This window comes from Lytechinus variegatus, chromosome 6 (genome assembly GCF_018143015.1).
Source record: "Lytechinus variegatus isolate NC3 chromosome 6, Lvar_3.0, whole genome shotgun sequence".
NCBI lineage: Eukaryota > Metazoa > Echinodermata > Echinoidea > Temnopleuroida > Toxopneustidae > Lytechinus > Lytechinus variegatus.
This window is the reverse complement of record NC_054745.1, coordinates 3,740,520-3,757,256: the sequence shown is the minus strand read 5'-3', so window position 1 is coordinate 3,757,256 and position 16,737 is coordinate 3,740,520. Positions and strand designations below refer to the sequence as shown.

The 16,737-nt window shown below is 38.8% G+C and overlaps 1 protein-coding gene across 1 annotated transcript; it reads right to left on the bottom strand.

Moving 5' to 3' along the window:
• Nucleotides 1–586: 586 nt before the first annotated feature.
• LOC121416457 lies at nt 587–12,654 on the bottom strand. Its single transcript, XM_041609951.1, has 2 exons — nt 12,380–12,654; nt 587–812 (listed from the first exon to the last, which is right to left on the bottom strand). Exons 1-2 carry the CDS (start codon nt 12,554–12,556, stop codon nt 594–596), a joined length of 396 nt encoding a protein of 131 aa, XP_041465885.1. The 5' UTR covers nt 12,557–12,654; the 3' UTR covers nt 587–593.
• Between the last annotated feature and the right edge of the window lie 4,083 nt (nt 12,655–16,737).

The following is a 16,737-nucleotide window of genomic DNA, read 5'->3' as shown; positions in this document are numbered from 1 at the left end:
CGGAAGCGGGGGGGGACGAAGGGGGCAGATCCCCCAAAAAAATTGAGGGGGGGGGAACGGTCCCATCCTAAATTTTTAGTTGATAACCTTTTTTTTAATTCGCTTGTCAATTTTGCTTCCTGCGTCCCCCCCGCCCCAATAAATTCTGGTGGACCCCCATAAAAATGTCTCTTGTCCCCCTCCCCTAAAGTTTAGGTTGAAGACTTTTTTTTTTTCTTTTCAAATTTTTGTACATGTGTCCATCACAAAATTTCAGGTAGACCTCTCCTAATTTTTTTGGCTGCCGTCGCCAATGCATTGATATCACACCGGGCTATATACACATTCAAACAAAAACTTGACACCATGCAGAATTCACATAAAAAAATGAATATAGAATGAGGGTATATATGTTAAACCTAAAGTGACAAGGGATATATTAGTAATGTATAAATTATCCATCATCACTTTAATCCGATTTGAAACAAAATCAAGGTCTATAATTACATTCTAATAAGAAATAGTGCAGTAAGAATTTAAAAAAAGTTCTACGATGATTGCTATTAAAGCTTGAGACCCATGGTCGTCCAGTGGACCTTTGTCCCGTTGGCCCATCAGTTATAAACAGCAACAGCTACGAAGGATGCACACAGCATGGCCAGCAACTTCGCGGGATAGACAGTGTCGACACCGTTACAGAAATCACCATCACAACAGTGGAAGCAGGCTGTATACCCCTCGACGGTCTGGCAAGTGTTAGCACACGCCTCGACCACATCAACGCATCCCCGAAGCCAGGATTGGCCATCATCACCTAGATCCGTCGAAGTTTTCTGTAGGAGATCAAATTACACAAGTGATCATCATAAAAAGAAAATCACAAAGAGGACGTTATAGTGTTGACCTTCCATTGATGAAAACCAAAGTTATGAGGGTAAAAGACCTGCCTTCGATATAGATTTACATTTGCTTCGATGTAAAAACAAAAAAACAAAAATAGAGGTAAAAAACGGCAGATGTTTAATTTTCAAGAGGAATTACGTAAACTGCCACCCCAAACGCACAATTAGTCTCCCAAAATGAATCTTGAGATTTGCTTGTAGCTTGAGCATATCCCGTGCTTTTAAATATAACACAACACTTGTCAAAATTGATTAAAAATAATGCTGACACGCAGACGTATTTCATTGAATCAAGCATGTGAAAATTCGGGATAAACTCAAGCATGAGGTGTGCACTTCGTCAAATTTTACTCAGTCAGGAAAAAATGGTGCAAAAAAAGAAAGACAAATATCTGGGCCACGTCTTACAAAGAGTTGCGATTGACCCAAATCAGCCAAAACTATGAAAAGCCAGCAACGTCATCAGCTAAAATAGACGTTTATTCAAAATATTTTCTAGATATGATGTACATGCATACACTCACTATTTTCTTGACAATTCAGTTTGCCCTTTTCTTGTTTCCAAACGACATTGTGCAAATTTCCAAAAGAAAAAAAATGACATTGATGGATTTCCATATACTTGAGGTTGATCGGATCAATAGCAACTCTTTGTAAGACAGGGACTTGGTATCTCGTCTTTTATTTAGTTTTACAGCTTCAAATTTTTCAGTAAGCAGACCGAGAATTATATTCAGATAAGCTCAATTTATTAATTTTACTTTTTGAAGACCAAATAGTATTCTGGTTATTATACAGAGGACTTTCCCGGGTGACTTATTGTTGGTTATAGGGTGGCAGGCAACAAAGATGAGGTTACATATAGATCGAAAAAAAATGAATATTTTCTACTCATGACGAAAAACTCCATTTGAGAACACCCCCGGGGGGCCAGTTGGTCTCACGGGCCTAATCACTAGTGGTAGGCCCGAGATATTCATTCGAGCCAACCCATTGCTATTTTTTTTATTTTGATATGGCTGATTGACAAAGTGTATGCATATGATTGTCCATCTAACACTGATTCTATATTTGGTAATTACTGAACTTCCTTTTCCCTAATTGGGAAGAAATATCACCAATTTTGGACTATATTTTCACTGGTGGAAGGATTACGGTTATTTTGCTGTTTGAGTTGATGAATCTGCTCCCCCCGACGGTGTCTTCAAACACGCCAATTTGTTTTTAAAATGAGCCGGTCGAGGGACCCTTTTCTGGTCAGATATGGATTGCCAGATATAAATCCTATCCACTGGTAGTAAACATTCGACCCCCGAATTTCATCCTTATTTTTTATGAATTTTTTAAAGTGCCAATTTAACACATGAGTCTATGGGGAATGAATTAGGCCTGTGAGACCTATAGGTAACCTTGACCATAGCCTATTACATGGGGAATTCCTTAGTGGATGAAATACCTGCCCAACTCTTCAGTAGCTGATTGTTTTTCTAGTAGACATGTTTCAATCATCAAGAGGTCCAAAAACTGAACTTCATGGCTATACAAGGCTACATAGGGGGTACTACAGGTACAATGTAACAAGTTGTTATTAGTAACTAACTCTGTGTTTGTGTACCTAGGGCCTAGGCTAGGCTGTGTAGGCTGTGTGTGTGCATGTTGTGCACTGGGTTGCTTGCATGTTGTCGTGTGTTTTCGTATACAGGCGAGCGCTGCTGTAAATCGTGTATTTCACCCATCACGAGATAAAGTACACATTAGATAGGCCTTGCATCAATTGCGCTTGTGAAATTGGTTCATGGGGAAGGGAATGAGAAGAGAAAACTTTAGAATTTGGCTGAAGAGTGATGGATTCAAGAGAAAGGGGGGGGGGAGAAAAGCATAGGGGGGGGGGCTGAGAATGAGTTCTACTGCTATCTTGTTCAACTTTTACTGACTTCTACTTAGCCAGACTAGCCCCCATCCATTTAGAATACAAGCCATCTAACCCCCTGCCTCTTTCTCTTACACCCTGGCTTGGGCCCTTGTCATAGGAAGATGTGAATGTATAGTATGCTTGTATGTTGATTCTCATTTCTTTTTATTGTTATCTAATTAAACTCATGTGAATATGGTATTTATATTGTGGGCAGATCTTGAATCCAGATATGCACACTATTCATATCTACAATTTGCATTATAGGATTTGGGCCCTAACATTGCATCCATTGTTGAGCTACATATAGGCATGTAGGATGTATGTAAATCCATAGGGCACTAGACATTAGAAGTAACATTAGAAATGGTCATTACATAACACATCTGTATATTTCATGCATTTCTTTGTGATAAAGTGAGTGTACAGATGTTAAAGAAAAGCCAGGAAGGTAAATTAAAAATAAACCTTCATGTGCCATACATTACAGGTCTCACGGGCCTAATCACTAGTGGTAGGCCCGAGATATTCATTCGAGCCAACCCATTGCTATTTTTTTTATTTTGATATGGCTGATTGACAAAGTGTATGCATATGATTGTCCATCTAACACTGATTCTATATTTGGTAATTACTGAACTTCCTTTTCCCTAATTGGGAAGAAATATCACCAATTTTGGACTATATTTTCACTGGTGGAAGGATTACGGTTATTTTGCTGTTTGAGTTGATGAATCTGCTCCCCCCGACGGTGTCTTCAAACACGCCAATTTATTTTTAAAATGAGCCGGTCGAGGGACCCTTTTCTGGTCAGATATGGATTGCCAGATATAAATCCTATCCACTGGTAGTAAACATTCGACCCCCGAATTTCATCCTTATTTTTTATGAATTTTTTAAAGTGCCAATTTAACACATGAGTCTATGGGGAATGAATTAGGCCTGTGAGACCTATAGGTAACCTTGACCATAGCCTATTACATGGGGAATTCCTTAGTGGATGAAATACCTGCCCAACTCTTCAGTAGCTGATTGTTTTTCTAGTAGACATGTTTCAATCATCAAGAGGTCCAAAAACTGAACTTCATGGCTATACAAGGCTACATAGGGGGTACTACAGGTACAATGTAACAAGTTGTTATTAGTAACTAACTCTGTGTTTGTGTACCTAGGGCCTAGGCTAGGCTGTGTAGGCTGTGTGTGTGCATGTTGTGCACTGGGTTGCTTGCATGTTGTCGTGTGTTTTCGTATACAGGCGAGCGCTGCTGTAAATCGTGTATTTCACCCATCACGAGATAAAGTACACATTAGATAGGCCTTGCATCAATTGCGCTTGTGAAATTGGTTCATGGGGAAGGGAATGAGAAGAGAAAACTTTAGAATTTGGCTGAAGAGTGATGGATTCAAGAGAAAGGGGGGGGGGGAGAAAAGCATAGGGGGGGGGCTGAGAATGAGTTCTACTGCTATCTTGTTCAACTTTTACTGACTTCTACTTAGCCAGACTAGCCCCCATCCATTTAGAATACAAGCCATCTAACCCCCTGCCTCTTTCTCTTACACCCTGGCTTGGGCCCTTGTCATAGGAAGATGTGAATGTATAGTATGCTTGTATGTTGATTCTCATTTCTTTTTATTGTTATCTAATTAAACTCATGTGAATATGGTATTTATATTGTGGGCAGATCTTGAATCCAGATATGCACACTATTCATATCTACAATTTGCATTATAGGATTTGGGCCCTAACATTGCATCCATTGTTGAGCTACATATAGGCATGTAGGATGTATGTAAATCCATAGGGCACTAGACATTAGAAGTAACATTAGAAATGGTCATTACATAACACATCTGTATATTTCATGCATTTCTTTGTGATAAAGTGAGTGTACAGATGTTAAAGAAAAGCCAGGAAGGTAAATTAAAAATAAACCTTCATGTGCCATACATTACAGGTCTCACGGGCCTAATCACTAGTGGTAGGCCCGAGATATTCATTCGAGCCAACCCATTGCTATTTTTTTTATTTTGATATGGCTGATTGACAAAGTGTATGCATATGATTGTCCATCTAACACTGATTCTATATTTGGTAATTACTGAACTTCCTTTTCCCTAATTGGGAAGAAATATCACCAATTTTGGACTATATTTTGACTGGTGGAAGGATTACGGCTATTTTGCTGTTTGAGTTGATGAATCTGCTCCCCCGACGGTGTCTTCAAACACGCCAATTTATTTTTAAAATGAGCCGGTCGAGGGACCCTTTTCTGGTCAGATATGGATTGCCAGATATAAATCCTATCCACTGGTAGTAAACATTCGACCCCCGAATTTCATCCTTATTTTTTATGAATTTTTTAAAGTGCCAATTTAACACATGAGTCTATGGGGAATGAATTAGGCCTGTGAGACCTATAGGTAACCTTGACCATAGCCTATTACATGGGGAATTCCTTAGTGGATGAAATACCTGCCCAACTCTTCAGTAGCTGATTGTTTTTCTAGTAGACATGTTTCAATCATCAAGAGGTCCAAAAACTGAACTTCATGGCTATACAAGGCTACATAGGGGGTACTACAGGTACAATGTAACAAGTTGTTATTAGTAACTAACTCTGTGTTTGTGTACCTAGGGCCTAGGCTAGGCTGTGTAGGCTGTGTGTGTGCATGTTGTGCACTGGGTTGCTTGCATGTTGTCGTGTGTTTTCGTATACAGGCGAGCGCTGCTGTAAATCGTGTATTTCACCCATCACGAGATAAAGTACACATTAGATAGGCCTTGCATCAATTGCGCTTGTGAAATTGGTTCATGGGGAAGGGAATGAGAAGAGAAAACTTTAGAATTTGGCTGAAGAGTGATGGATTCAAGAGAAAGGGGGGGGGGGGAGAAAAGCATAGGGGGGGGCTGAGAATGAGTTCTACTGCTATCTTGTTCAACTTTTACTGACTTCTAGCCAGACTAGCCCCCATCCATTTAGAATACAAGCCATCTAACCCCCTGCCTCTTTCTCTTACACCCTGGCTTGGGCCCTTGTCATAGGAAGATGTGAATGTATAGTATGCTTGTATGTTGATTCTCATTTCTTTTTATTGTTATCTAATTAAACTCATGTGAATATGGTATTTATATTGTGGGCAGATCTTGAATCCAGATATGCACACTATTCATATCTACAATTTGCATTATAGGATTTGGGCCCTAACATTGCATCCATTGTTGAGCTACATATAGGCATGTAGGATGTATGTAAATCCATAGGGCACTAGACATTAGAAGTAACATTAGAAATGGTCATTACATAACACATCTGTATATTTCATGCATTTCTTTGTGATAAAGTGAGTGTACAGATGTTAAAGAAAAGCCAGGAAGGTAAATTAAAAATAAACCTTCATGTGCCATACATTACAGGTCTCACGGGCCTAATCACTAGTGGTAGGCCCGAGATATTCATTCGAGCCAACCCATTGCTATTTTTTTTATTTTGATATGGCTGATTGACAAAGTGTATGCATATGATTGTCCATCTAACACTGATTCTATATTTGGTAATTACTGAACTTCCTTTTCCCTAATTGGGAAGAAATATCACCAATTTTGGACTATATTTTGACTGGTGGAAGGATTACGGCTATTTTGCTGTTTGAGTTGATGAATCTGCTCCCCCGACGGTGTCTTCAAACACGCCAATTTATTTTTAAAATGAGCCGGTCGAGGGACCCTTTTCTGGTCAGATATGGATTGCCAGATATAAATCCTATCCACTGGTAGTAAACATTCGACCCCCGAATTTCATCCTTATTTTTTATGAATTTTTTAAAGTGCCAATTTAACACATGAGTCTATGGGGAATGAATTAGGCCTGTGAGACCTATTACATTGACGAGTGGATACCATGCGCGACCAAAAAAACACGTAAAAAGGATGTCCTTTTCACGATAGGGCACGTTACGTACGTAACGTGATAAGGGTGTCAAAAACACCAAAATAATGAAAAAAGGGTATCTATTTCGCTAGGAAAATTACGTGTTTAGGGTCGAATTTGCGGGGATGATAAAACAAAATTAAAATGTTTTATAAAGGATGTCCTTTTTGCCCCAACACTAAGTGTTTAGAGTCCTATTTGCGCGAGGGGTAGACGGTTGGGTCGTACTAAACCAAATAAGGCAAAGCCGACTACGAAGGACCCGTAACAATAAAACATTCCTGTACTTGTTTAGGGGTTCATTTCAGGGAATATTTGCCAAGAGTATCGTTTTGTTTCCAATACTTATTAAGGGTAAAGGTTTTCACACGCCAATACTTGTTAAGGGGTGCATTTTCATAATATGGAAATTACGTGTTTAGGGTGCTTTTCGAGACCCCATGGTCGCGCATGGTATCCACTCGTGAATGGAAGTGGCCCCCCGGCCGGGAGAACACCATACCCCTGTTTCCTCTGCATCAATTTTCTTTTCCAAGTTCGACAAACCCTAACTGCCCCAAGCAAGCAATTTAAGTATCAAAACACCCGTTTCTTGACTTCGGTCCGAAGATAACATGACAGCCAGACATATACAGTCACAGCAGGGGGCCTTACACGATGTATATATGGCAATACATTGAGCTCTATGGGCAATGTGTGAGCGCGGTAGCATCCCTGCAAACCATGCAGTCTTTTTTATTCCCTTACTTTCCTTATTTCGAGGTTGATTTTCTTTGTTCGAAATTGAAAATGGACTAACACCGGATTTCTGAATACAATATGCCTTTGAAAACGTGATTAAATATCGAATACAATAATGTCATTCCGAATGTCGTGCTACAGGCAGAGAAGTCTTACGTAATAGCACAGTTGTTGTTTATAATTTCGTCCTTGGCTCAACGCTCATATGCTGGTCTGTGGAGATGAAATTGACACAGCGGAGGAATTATCTGCCCAAACAGGGTTGATCGGCGCTTGGAAATGAGTTTTTCGATTTACAAAAGGAAAATGGGGTATAAAACCGCAGTATATGCAATCTAACTGCGTTCTTTCTCCAAACGGGGGTTTGACGTAATGTACCGAAACAGTATGAATCAATCACAATAGTTTCTTTGAGAGGATCATTCATGATTGATTGGGACTTACATTTTGATATGGTATAGTAAGTCAATAATTCCTTGAAACATTTAAAGGAATATTTTCTCTGGTCTTTTCCCATCAGACCATCAGAATACATATTTTTGATAGAGTAATGATGATCCCCCCTCCCAAAACCCCCACAATAATCCGTATATTTTTTTCGATCTTGCAATTTTTGATCTTGCAATAGTTTGGGTATGAGTTCAGTTCATTTATGGGAGAATATAAGTGTCACATGGGCGGACTCCAAATAAAATTCAAGTAAAACTCAATGTGTACCAAATAACAATTTACATTTTATTTCAGTATACAAAACTCCAATATCAAAACAAATCTCTTCGAAGTTCAATGTTGTCCAACGTATAAAGTATAATAGGGAAATAAAACTGTAACACCTCTAAATTCTGAAAAGTACTCTGATTCATAAGTTTACAATCAAAGGATCCAGCATTGACCCGAGCTATAATATTCAACTCTCGATCTGTCTCAAACTCCAATATAACTGAAAAGATCCTGCACTGATCTAATCACCAACTTCAACGTTCAGTGTATTACATTTTCACCTGCAAAATTACCTCCAAAAATATCAATTAAACCTTTAACTTTGTTTCATTATGTGTTCGCAATAACGACTACCTAAAATTCCTATGAAAGGATCCTGCATTAATCCATCTTCATAGAATTCTATTCTCACCACTTTGTATCTCTTATCACAACATTTTTGTGATTACATTTCAAAATCCTTCTAACTCCTGAACTTAGGCTAAAAAATGCACCTAAATTCTAGCGCAAAACTCTGTTAATCGACATCATATCTTACAAGGATTCAAATTCGAATAAACTCTTCTCACTATCAAACTGTTCATGTTCAATCATCTTCATAATTAATGTCTATTTCTGAAATGTCGATATGCAAGACTTTCTGGTATTTAGAAAGATAGTTCAAATTTGACGAAAAGTCTCCATTGTATCTCTCTCATTGCTATTTACAACATATCTGTCAGGTAACATGTTGACCGAAAACCTCAAGAGTCATCACTTTATAATGTTCAAAACAATTCATCAGTCTCCAAAGCTACCCGGTCTTGGCAAATGTCCCGATCCTGGAAATTATCCGGTCTTGGAATATATCCCGATCTTAGAACTATCGAAATAACAGCACAAATTCAGCTAAATCTGACCTCATACAGGTATCTACAAGGTCCAGCCAATATCAAACAAAAAAGGCTGCTTTTCTGTTTAAAGTTGAAATTAAAAAAATTATCAAGATGGCAGCTAAAATGGCGACTGCCCAAAATTGCATAAGTGTGTGTTACACAAAGTCTCCAAGATGCAATGCCAGAAAACTAATGGAAGGCTACTGGGGTCTTCTCCCAGTTTTACGATATCCCCAAAAGTATCTTGAGCAGCTGTTTAAAAAGAAATGCTCACTGAGCTCACTATAAGGCAGCTATACAAGTCTACCACCCTGGACACAACACACAATAGATATGCAAATTATCTCAATTCAATGCTAGCAAAAAGAATCTCACACCGCTTCTCTCATCTCCTACTCACTCTTGCATTAAGCCCCAGTCACATATAGACACGGATCCATACGGAACAACACGGCAATGCCGGCATGATCCGGGGAGGTCCAGGATAGTTTTGCCCCGGATGACTGTAAACACGGCATCAACACGGACCAACACGTCAGCTACACGGACCAACACGTCAGCAACACGGACCAACACGTCAGCTACACGGATCAACACGTCAGCTACACGGACCAACACGTCAGCTACACGGATCAACACGTCAGCTACACGGACCAACACGTCAGCTACACGGATCAACACGTCAGCTCAAGGATGAACACGTCAGCTACACGGACCAACACGTCAGCTACACGGACCAACACGTCAGCTACACGGATCAACACGTCAGCTCAAGGATGAACACGTCAGCTCAAGGATGAACACGGCAGCTATTATATATTGACCAGCACGGCAAATTAAAATCTGCTCATAATAATGAGCTGGTATTTATTGATTGATTGATTGATTTACTTATTTATTCTTTTATTCATTTTTTCTCATCCTTGTCGCAACATTATATTATGATGTTTTTAAAAAAGATATCAGAACTCAAAACTTCCAATTTGTGTTTGAAAACCGTATTTTATTTTTTGGCTTGTCAAATTTTTTGCGGACAATTTTGCCCCCCCCCCCTGTGGAAAATCCTAGGTACGCCACTGATTTGATATCACTTTTTTGAAATCACAATAAAGGAAAGAAATTTTTCAATTCATTAGAAAACATAATAAAAATTAAGATAGGCCCAGGTCATGACACATATCTGTCGATGAAGGGCAGTAGTATAATGTACAATTTCGATGTAACAGGTACATAACATATACATATAACATATCTAAAAAAATGAAATGTGAAATAATAATAACAGAAAAAGTTGGGGTAAATATTCGAAAAAAAAGAGAAAACAAATTATTCATACATGCACTAAGTTTACAAATATTAGGTTGGGGCCAATCTCCAAAGCGTAAGAAAATATCCTGAATCATTTAATCATAAATAAATTAAGCATGTTTGTGTCAACTGGTTAACAACTACTGAAAAGTTCATAAAGTAAATAGCGTTGTCAAGATTTGATGGGAAAAAAGAACACGGACTGTCAAGGATACTCCAGGCAGCCACACCGACCTACATGGACCAACCCAGATGGCTTTGCCAACCCGGCAGTCCACGGATGACGCCGGATGTTTTTGACAGTCAAAAACTGCCGTGTTGGCCTCCCGGATGTTCAAGGACCAACACGGACTACCCCGGACCTCCAAGGATGCCCAAGGCTCCAACACGGTCTCTCCCCGGTCCACCCCGGATCAGATCCGGGATGGTCCGGGGTCTCATTATGAAAGATTTCTGCCTAAATGAGACAGAAAATCGTGTACAACTCTTGAACGCACACACAGGTCACGGAGTGACCCTGAGTGCAAACAGCTGACTGTGTTACAACGTAGGGGTGATACATTTTCGCAATAGGTGTGATCAAACTCACTGGAGGGACTTTAATTCACTTATAACAAAGAAATGTGTACTACAGTACTCCTGTTGAATGCTCTGATGAAAATTATATGAGTTTCACATTCATTTGAACGGGTGGACAAGATTATTGTATATATCGAGTGCATTATCCATAAGACTTCCATAAATCATACTACCATTGCGACCCCTGCCCGGCCGATGGTTCAGGCATGACGATCCTGAGTGACGTCACCGATAGAGACCTCAAATGCCAGGACAGCCTATTCGACAACTAACTTCATCTAGTAAAAAACACGTATTGAAGATATCCAATGGGAAAATGGCTTTCATTTTCATAAAATATACATTCCGTTCCTTAATAAATCTTTAACCCCGTCGTTAACTGCCCATTCATTCTCGAGCAATGGGGGAATGAATACAGAGTGTCTCAAAGTTTGTGTGAAAAAAAGGTGCATTTTCCATAGAACTTCTGCCAAAAAGCAATGCGTAAGGGAAAGATTAGCCCCAAAACACGAATAGATGAGTTAATCAAATGGAATGAATCATGAAAATTAGTGAAATATAGTTTCTCCTGTACTCATTACTGAATACCCCGACTTGATACGATTAATTTTTCCCCCTCTCCATCAACTTTTAAGAAAAAGGGTGCATATTTTCATAAAAATATCATGTGTTATATTGACGGACGCCCGTGCGTACGAGCAGGAGGAAGCCAAATGTCTCGTATTTTTCATAATGTATGTGACTGGGGCTTAAGATCTACTTCTTGTCTCTTAGCAACCTGGCTATGGAGTGAAACTTGGATAAAATAAGCAAGCTTTGCTGAGGAAAATAAATAAAATAAAATATATGCATTTTCAATGTGACAATAAGGAATATTTATATGTGGAAAATTCTATAATTACCTATTGTAATTCTTTATTCCTTAGATGCCATACAGACTAGTTCTCTCCCTCCCTCCCTCCCTCTCTCTTTGTATTTTAAGTGGTGCTAAGAACCCCACCAGAAAATGCACTCTTCTATCATGAGTAGACACCAACATTACAATGTCCGGCTAGCCAAGAGAAACGAACTTTTTACAGTTCAATGTAGAATTTTATCACTTGACTTCACAATAAAATATCTTAAAGATGGCAGAACTTTAATTGGCACTTTGTTAATTTTCTAGTGGAGTTCACTAACTTTGAAGCACCACTCTATAGTTCGTCCAAACAGTAATGCAATATATAAGGTTTACATTACCCTAGTATTAGATTCATATTCACATTGCCGGGTCACATTTGTATGATAGCTATTCATGGAATGAGTTAGGAAAGATTTATGGAATCAAAAACAATATTTCATTGGAGAAAAATACACAGCGGAAAATCGGACTTATCATATCACCAACTACAAATGAAAAAAAAAGCATTTATAGGCATAAAATGGAATACTCACAAGACAACCATTTGAGCAATCAACGACAGTGACATTGGAATCCCTTGGAAACGGATCTTGACATCTTGGGTCATTTCCGGGAAGATCCGGCGTTGTGCTGACGTAGGCACAACTGTAACATTTGTCTGCTTCGCCAACACGAGCTGTGGATGATAGAGAATGCATTTTTAAATTCATATCCGAAATAAACTAAATAAGGGATTACTGTGCGTTTTGCGATCAGTCGACGCTCGTTCGAACCTATGTCATGTGTCATGTATCTTTTGTTGTCAACACCCCTTTGCTAAGATCGCATACATTCGTAATTCCGAAGCTTCGTAATTCCGAAGGTTCGGTTATTCCGAAGGTTCGTATTCCCGAAGGTTCGTAATTCCGAAGGTTGGTAATCCCGAAGGTTCGTCAATCCGAAAACGAAATAAGGTTCGTTATTCCGAAGGTTCGTCAATCCGAAAACGAAATAAGGTTCGTTAATCCGAAAACAAAATGAGGTTCGTAATTCCGAAGGTTCGTAATCCGAAAACGAAATGGGGTTCGTAATTCTGAAGGTTCGTCAATCCGAAAACGAAATAAGGTTCGTTAATCCGAAAATTAAATAAGGTTCGTATTTCCGAAAATGAAAATTATTCATTTTGGTAACAAAAACGGTGTTACAAGATTACACGATATTATGCAATGACGTTCGATGATACATGCGTGTGTTGTGGCCAAAAGCATGTATTTCATTAAGAATAGGCGCACTGATCAAGCATAGGCTAATTTCGATTTTATCTGAGCAATTGCTGCCTAAGCAAATGGTTTAAAGATGCATGGGATCAAGTGTTTTGGTCGCGTGCGAGTAACCTCGAGATAATAGGATTTGTATTGGAGGGGATGTCATTTTCAATAACAGCTTCTGCTGGTAATAAAAATAAAAATAATACTATGATAATGATCCTTGTGAGATGTTGAAAGCACGAATCGCAAGCTCAAACTAGTAGACATTTCATGTAACAAGACGTGAACTTAAGCATTCTGAGCATTTTTGTAATCGTGGGAAAGATGTGTATCTTTCTAAAGAATTAACTCGAGGGCGAGCTGTAATTTGTTTATATACTGACCTGGGGCCCGTTGCATAAAACTTTTACCTGAGAAAACTCAGGTTGTTTTTACCGGAGTTTTTGCCCTGTGCTATAAGTCAATGGCGGAATTTAGACTAACCTTAGTTTTCAGTTTTTACCAGAGTTTTCTCAGGTAAAAAGATTTATGCAACAGGCTTCTAAGTAATCTTTTAAGGACTGCATTTAGTGACTCATAAATAGAATATATATCTCACGAACTAAATAATGAGAGCGCGAACCGCAAGCTTAAAATTTGTGACATTACATCTCAAAACTGGACATTTTATATTTTTTTGTAACCAGGAATAGAATGAGTTCCTCAATAAACAATACTTGATGCGAGCTAGAAACGTGAGCCAAAATTTTCCGATTTTCCAACCTGAAAACTGGACATTCTAAGCATTCTTGAAAAAAAAATAATAGCTGGGAGAACAGTTTTCAGAACTGAAGTGGCTTCCCTGGGTAAATGATAACTATATCATTATTATCATTCTAGGCCTACATGAAATTTCCAAAAGTTTGAGCACGTGATTCGCTCGCAACATCTCACAAGGATGCCCTTTTAACAGTAATTGACCAAAAAGGCGAATTTTACATCTTCAGATTTGAGTTCTTTCCCCTCAAACCGCTTGCTCGCTACGCTCGCAGAAATGAAACGTTAATATATAATTTATCAATCAGTGATCACTTAATTTTTTTTGCTCAATTCCATTACTACAAAACACACACAATCTTTACACAAATGATAATCTCATGGTGAAAATATACGTTTGCACCAAATTGCCCCTATTGGCCCCTTTCTTGGCTTTGTCCCCCCCCCCCAGGAAAATATGTTCCGCCGCCACTGGTTGAAAAACGCATCGTCTTCATGGCTAACTGCAAAAAGTTCTTAAAATGTCTCCTTTAGATCAGGTCAGAACTTATACATTTAAAATTTCTGTTTGCGCTTCCTGCTGGCATGGCTGACGTTGTTATCTGAATTTAGTTACATAGGCATCTCGTTTTGAAGATCACAAACATATTGCCCATCATATTAAAAAAAAATATAGCTCGCGCATGCATTATTAAAAAAGGGTTTATCATGTTGTTGCATATTTACTTCATTTTTATTAGTATAAAGCTAATTATTGACTATTAGGACTACCCTTTCAAAGAAACAAACCAAAATCAACTTTAAGCTGCCAATCAAGGAAAATATGGCTGAAAAAAATTTCCCCCCCCCCATTTTGACGAAATTTGGATCCGCCGGGAAGGAGGCAGGGGGCACTTGCACCCCAAAAATGAAATAAAAAACAGGGAAATGAATATTTTTCAAAATGGGAAAGTTCCTTTTTCAAAAATAATTATGCCGTTTTTCGTGTTTTTCGAAATATAATACTCTTTTTAAGTATGCAAGTTAAGTTTTCAGGCTGAAATATTGCAAATTTTCAGCTTGCGCTTCGCACTCTCATTCGATTGGTGAAATATGCATCCTAAATGGTCACTAAATGCTTTCTTTAACAGGTTCCTTTTCGGGGACATCCCGATAGACCGCGGGTCCGATAGACCGCGGGTCCGATAGTCCGCGGGTCCGATAGACCGCGGGTCCGATAGTCCGCAGTGCGTGTAAAATTATGATCAGATATATCAAATGTCATCTGAGACCATGGGATTCTACATGCAGGTGCGGATCCATGGTGGCCGAGGGGGAACTGCCCCACCCCCAGCTCAAAAAAAGAGGGGGGAGAAGGGAAAAGGAGAGAATAGAAAGAGAGAGGAAGATGGGAAAAGAAGATAATAGAAAAGAGAGTAAGAGGGGGAAAGAAAAGACAAAGAAAAAGGGAGAATAACAGGGGGAAAGAAGAGAAAAAAGAGAGGAGGGAAAAGGAAGAGAAGAAAAGAAAGGAGAAAGGAAAAGGAGGAAAAAGAAGAAGGAAAAAAAGAGGAAGAGAAGAATGTTTAAGTAGAGAGGAAGATGGGAAGAAAGATAAGAAAAAAGAGAGAGAGAGTGGAAGGGGGAGAGAAGAAAAAAAGATTAAAAGAGAAAAAAGGGGAAAAGAAAGAAAAAGAAAAAGGGAGAAGTAAAGGGGGAAAGAGAAAAAAAGAGGAAAAGGGAAAAGAAAGAAAAATGGGAAAAGAAGAAGAAAAAATAGAAAGAGAATAATATTGAAAATAAAAGGAAGATGGGAAAAAAAGAAAAGAAAAAGGGGCTAAAATATCCAGTTTCATATCAGAATATCAAAGATTTTCTTCTCGCGCTTTGCGCTCGCATTATTATTGTAGAAAGATACCAAAAATTACCCATCCTTTTTCATGATTGACAAACATGAATCGAATGTCCCGTTGGGGGGTTTGAAATCTCACCTTTTTAAGGTTGGAATATAAAAAATGTTCGGTTTAATCGTTGAAATATGTATCGTCTTTATGGCTAACTGCAAAATATCCTTAACAGGTCCCTTTTCGACCAGGCCATAACGAATATTTAACATTTCTGCTCGCGCTTCGCGCTCGTGGGAATTATCTAGTTACATACGCGTCCTGTTCAGGTTCACAAACATTGCCCAAAATGTTAAATTTTCAGGACAATATACAAGAAATTTCATTTTAGCTTGCATATAGGGCTTATGAGATTAAAACACATTTATGTTGCTTATAAAGTAAGTCTAGGAAATGACTGTTAGGACATGGGCGTTTGTCCCCCCCCCCCACAAAAAGAGAGAATCAAGACTAAGAAAAAATAGAGAGAAAAGGAATGTTATTAGGATGAAATATACTATTATTTTCCAAACATTATGTCAAAATCTATCACAATCTTGTATTTTGTAACAAAAGTGTCAACATATTTGCTTGCTCGCTTCGCTCACTGCCAACTTCTTATTAATCTTATGCGATACGCCGTACCGAACCCCCTCGAAATTGTTGGCTCACTACGGCACTTGGACAAATCAACTTTGAGCGGCCGATCGGGGAAAATATGGGTGAAAAAATGGCCCCTCCCCCTATTGACGGAAGCTGGGTTCGCCCCTGACTTGGGTTTTCAGAATAAATTACAGGAAAATTCTATTTAAAAAAATCAGATCGCGCTTCGCGTTCTCATTATTTATTTAGGCCTTGTGAGATACCTCAATGTGTTTTTCAAGAATAAAATCTCAGATTTTCTTTAACGTCTACCCCCCCATTTCATTTATTCTTTTTATCTTGGTGCCCTCGCCCCCCCCCCCCTGCACCCATGATGAATGAATACGCCAATGATGAGGATAATTAGTCGAGATTGCATCATTA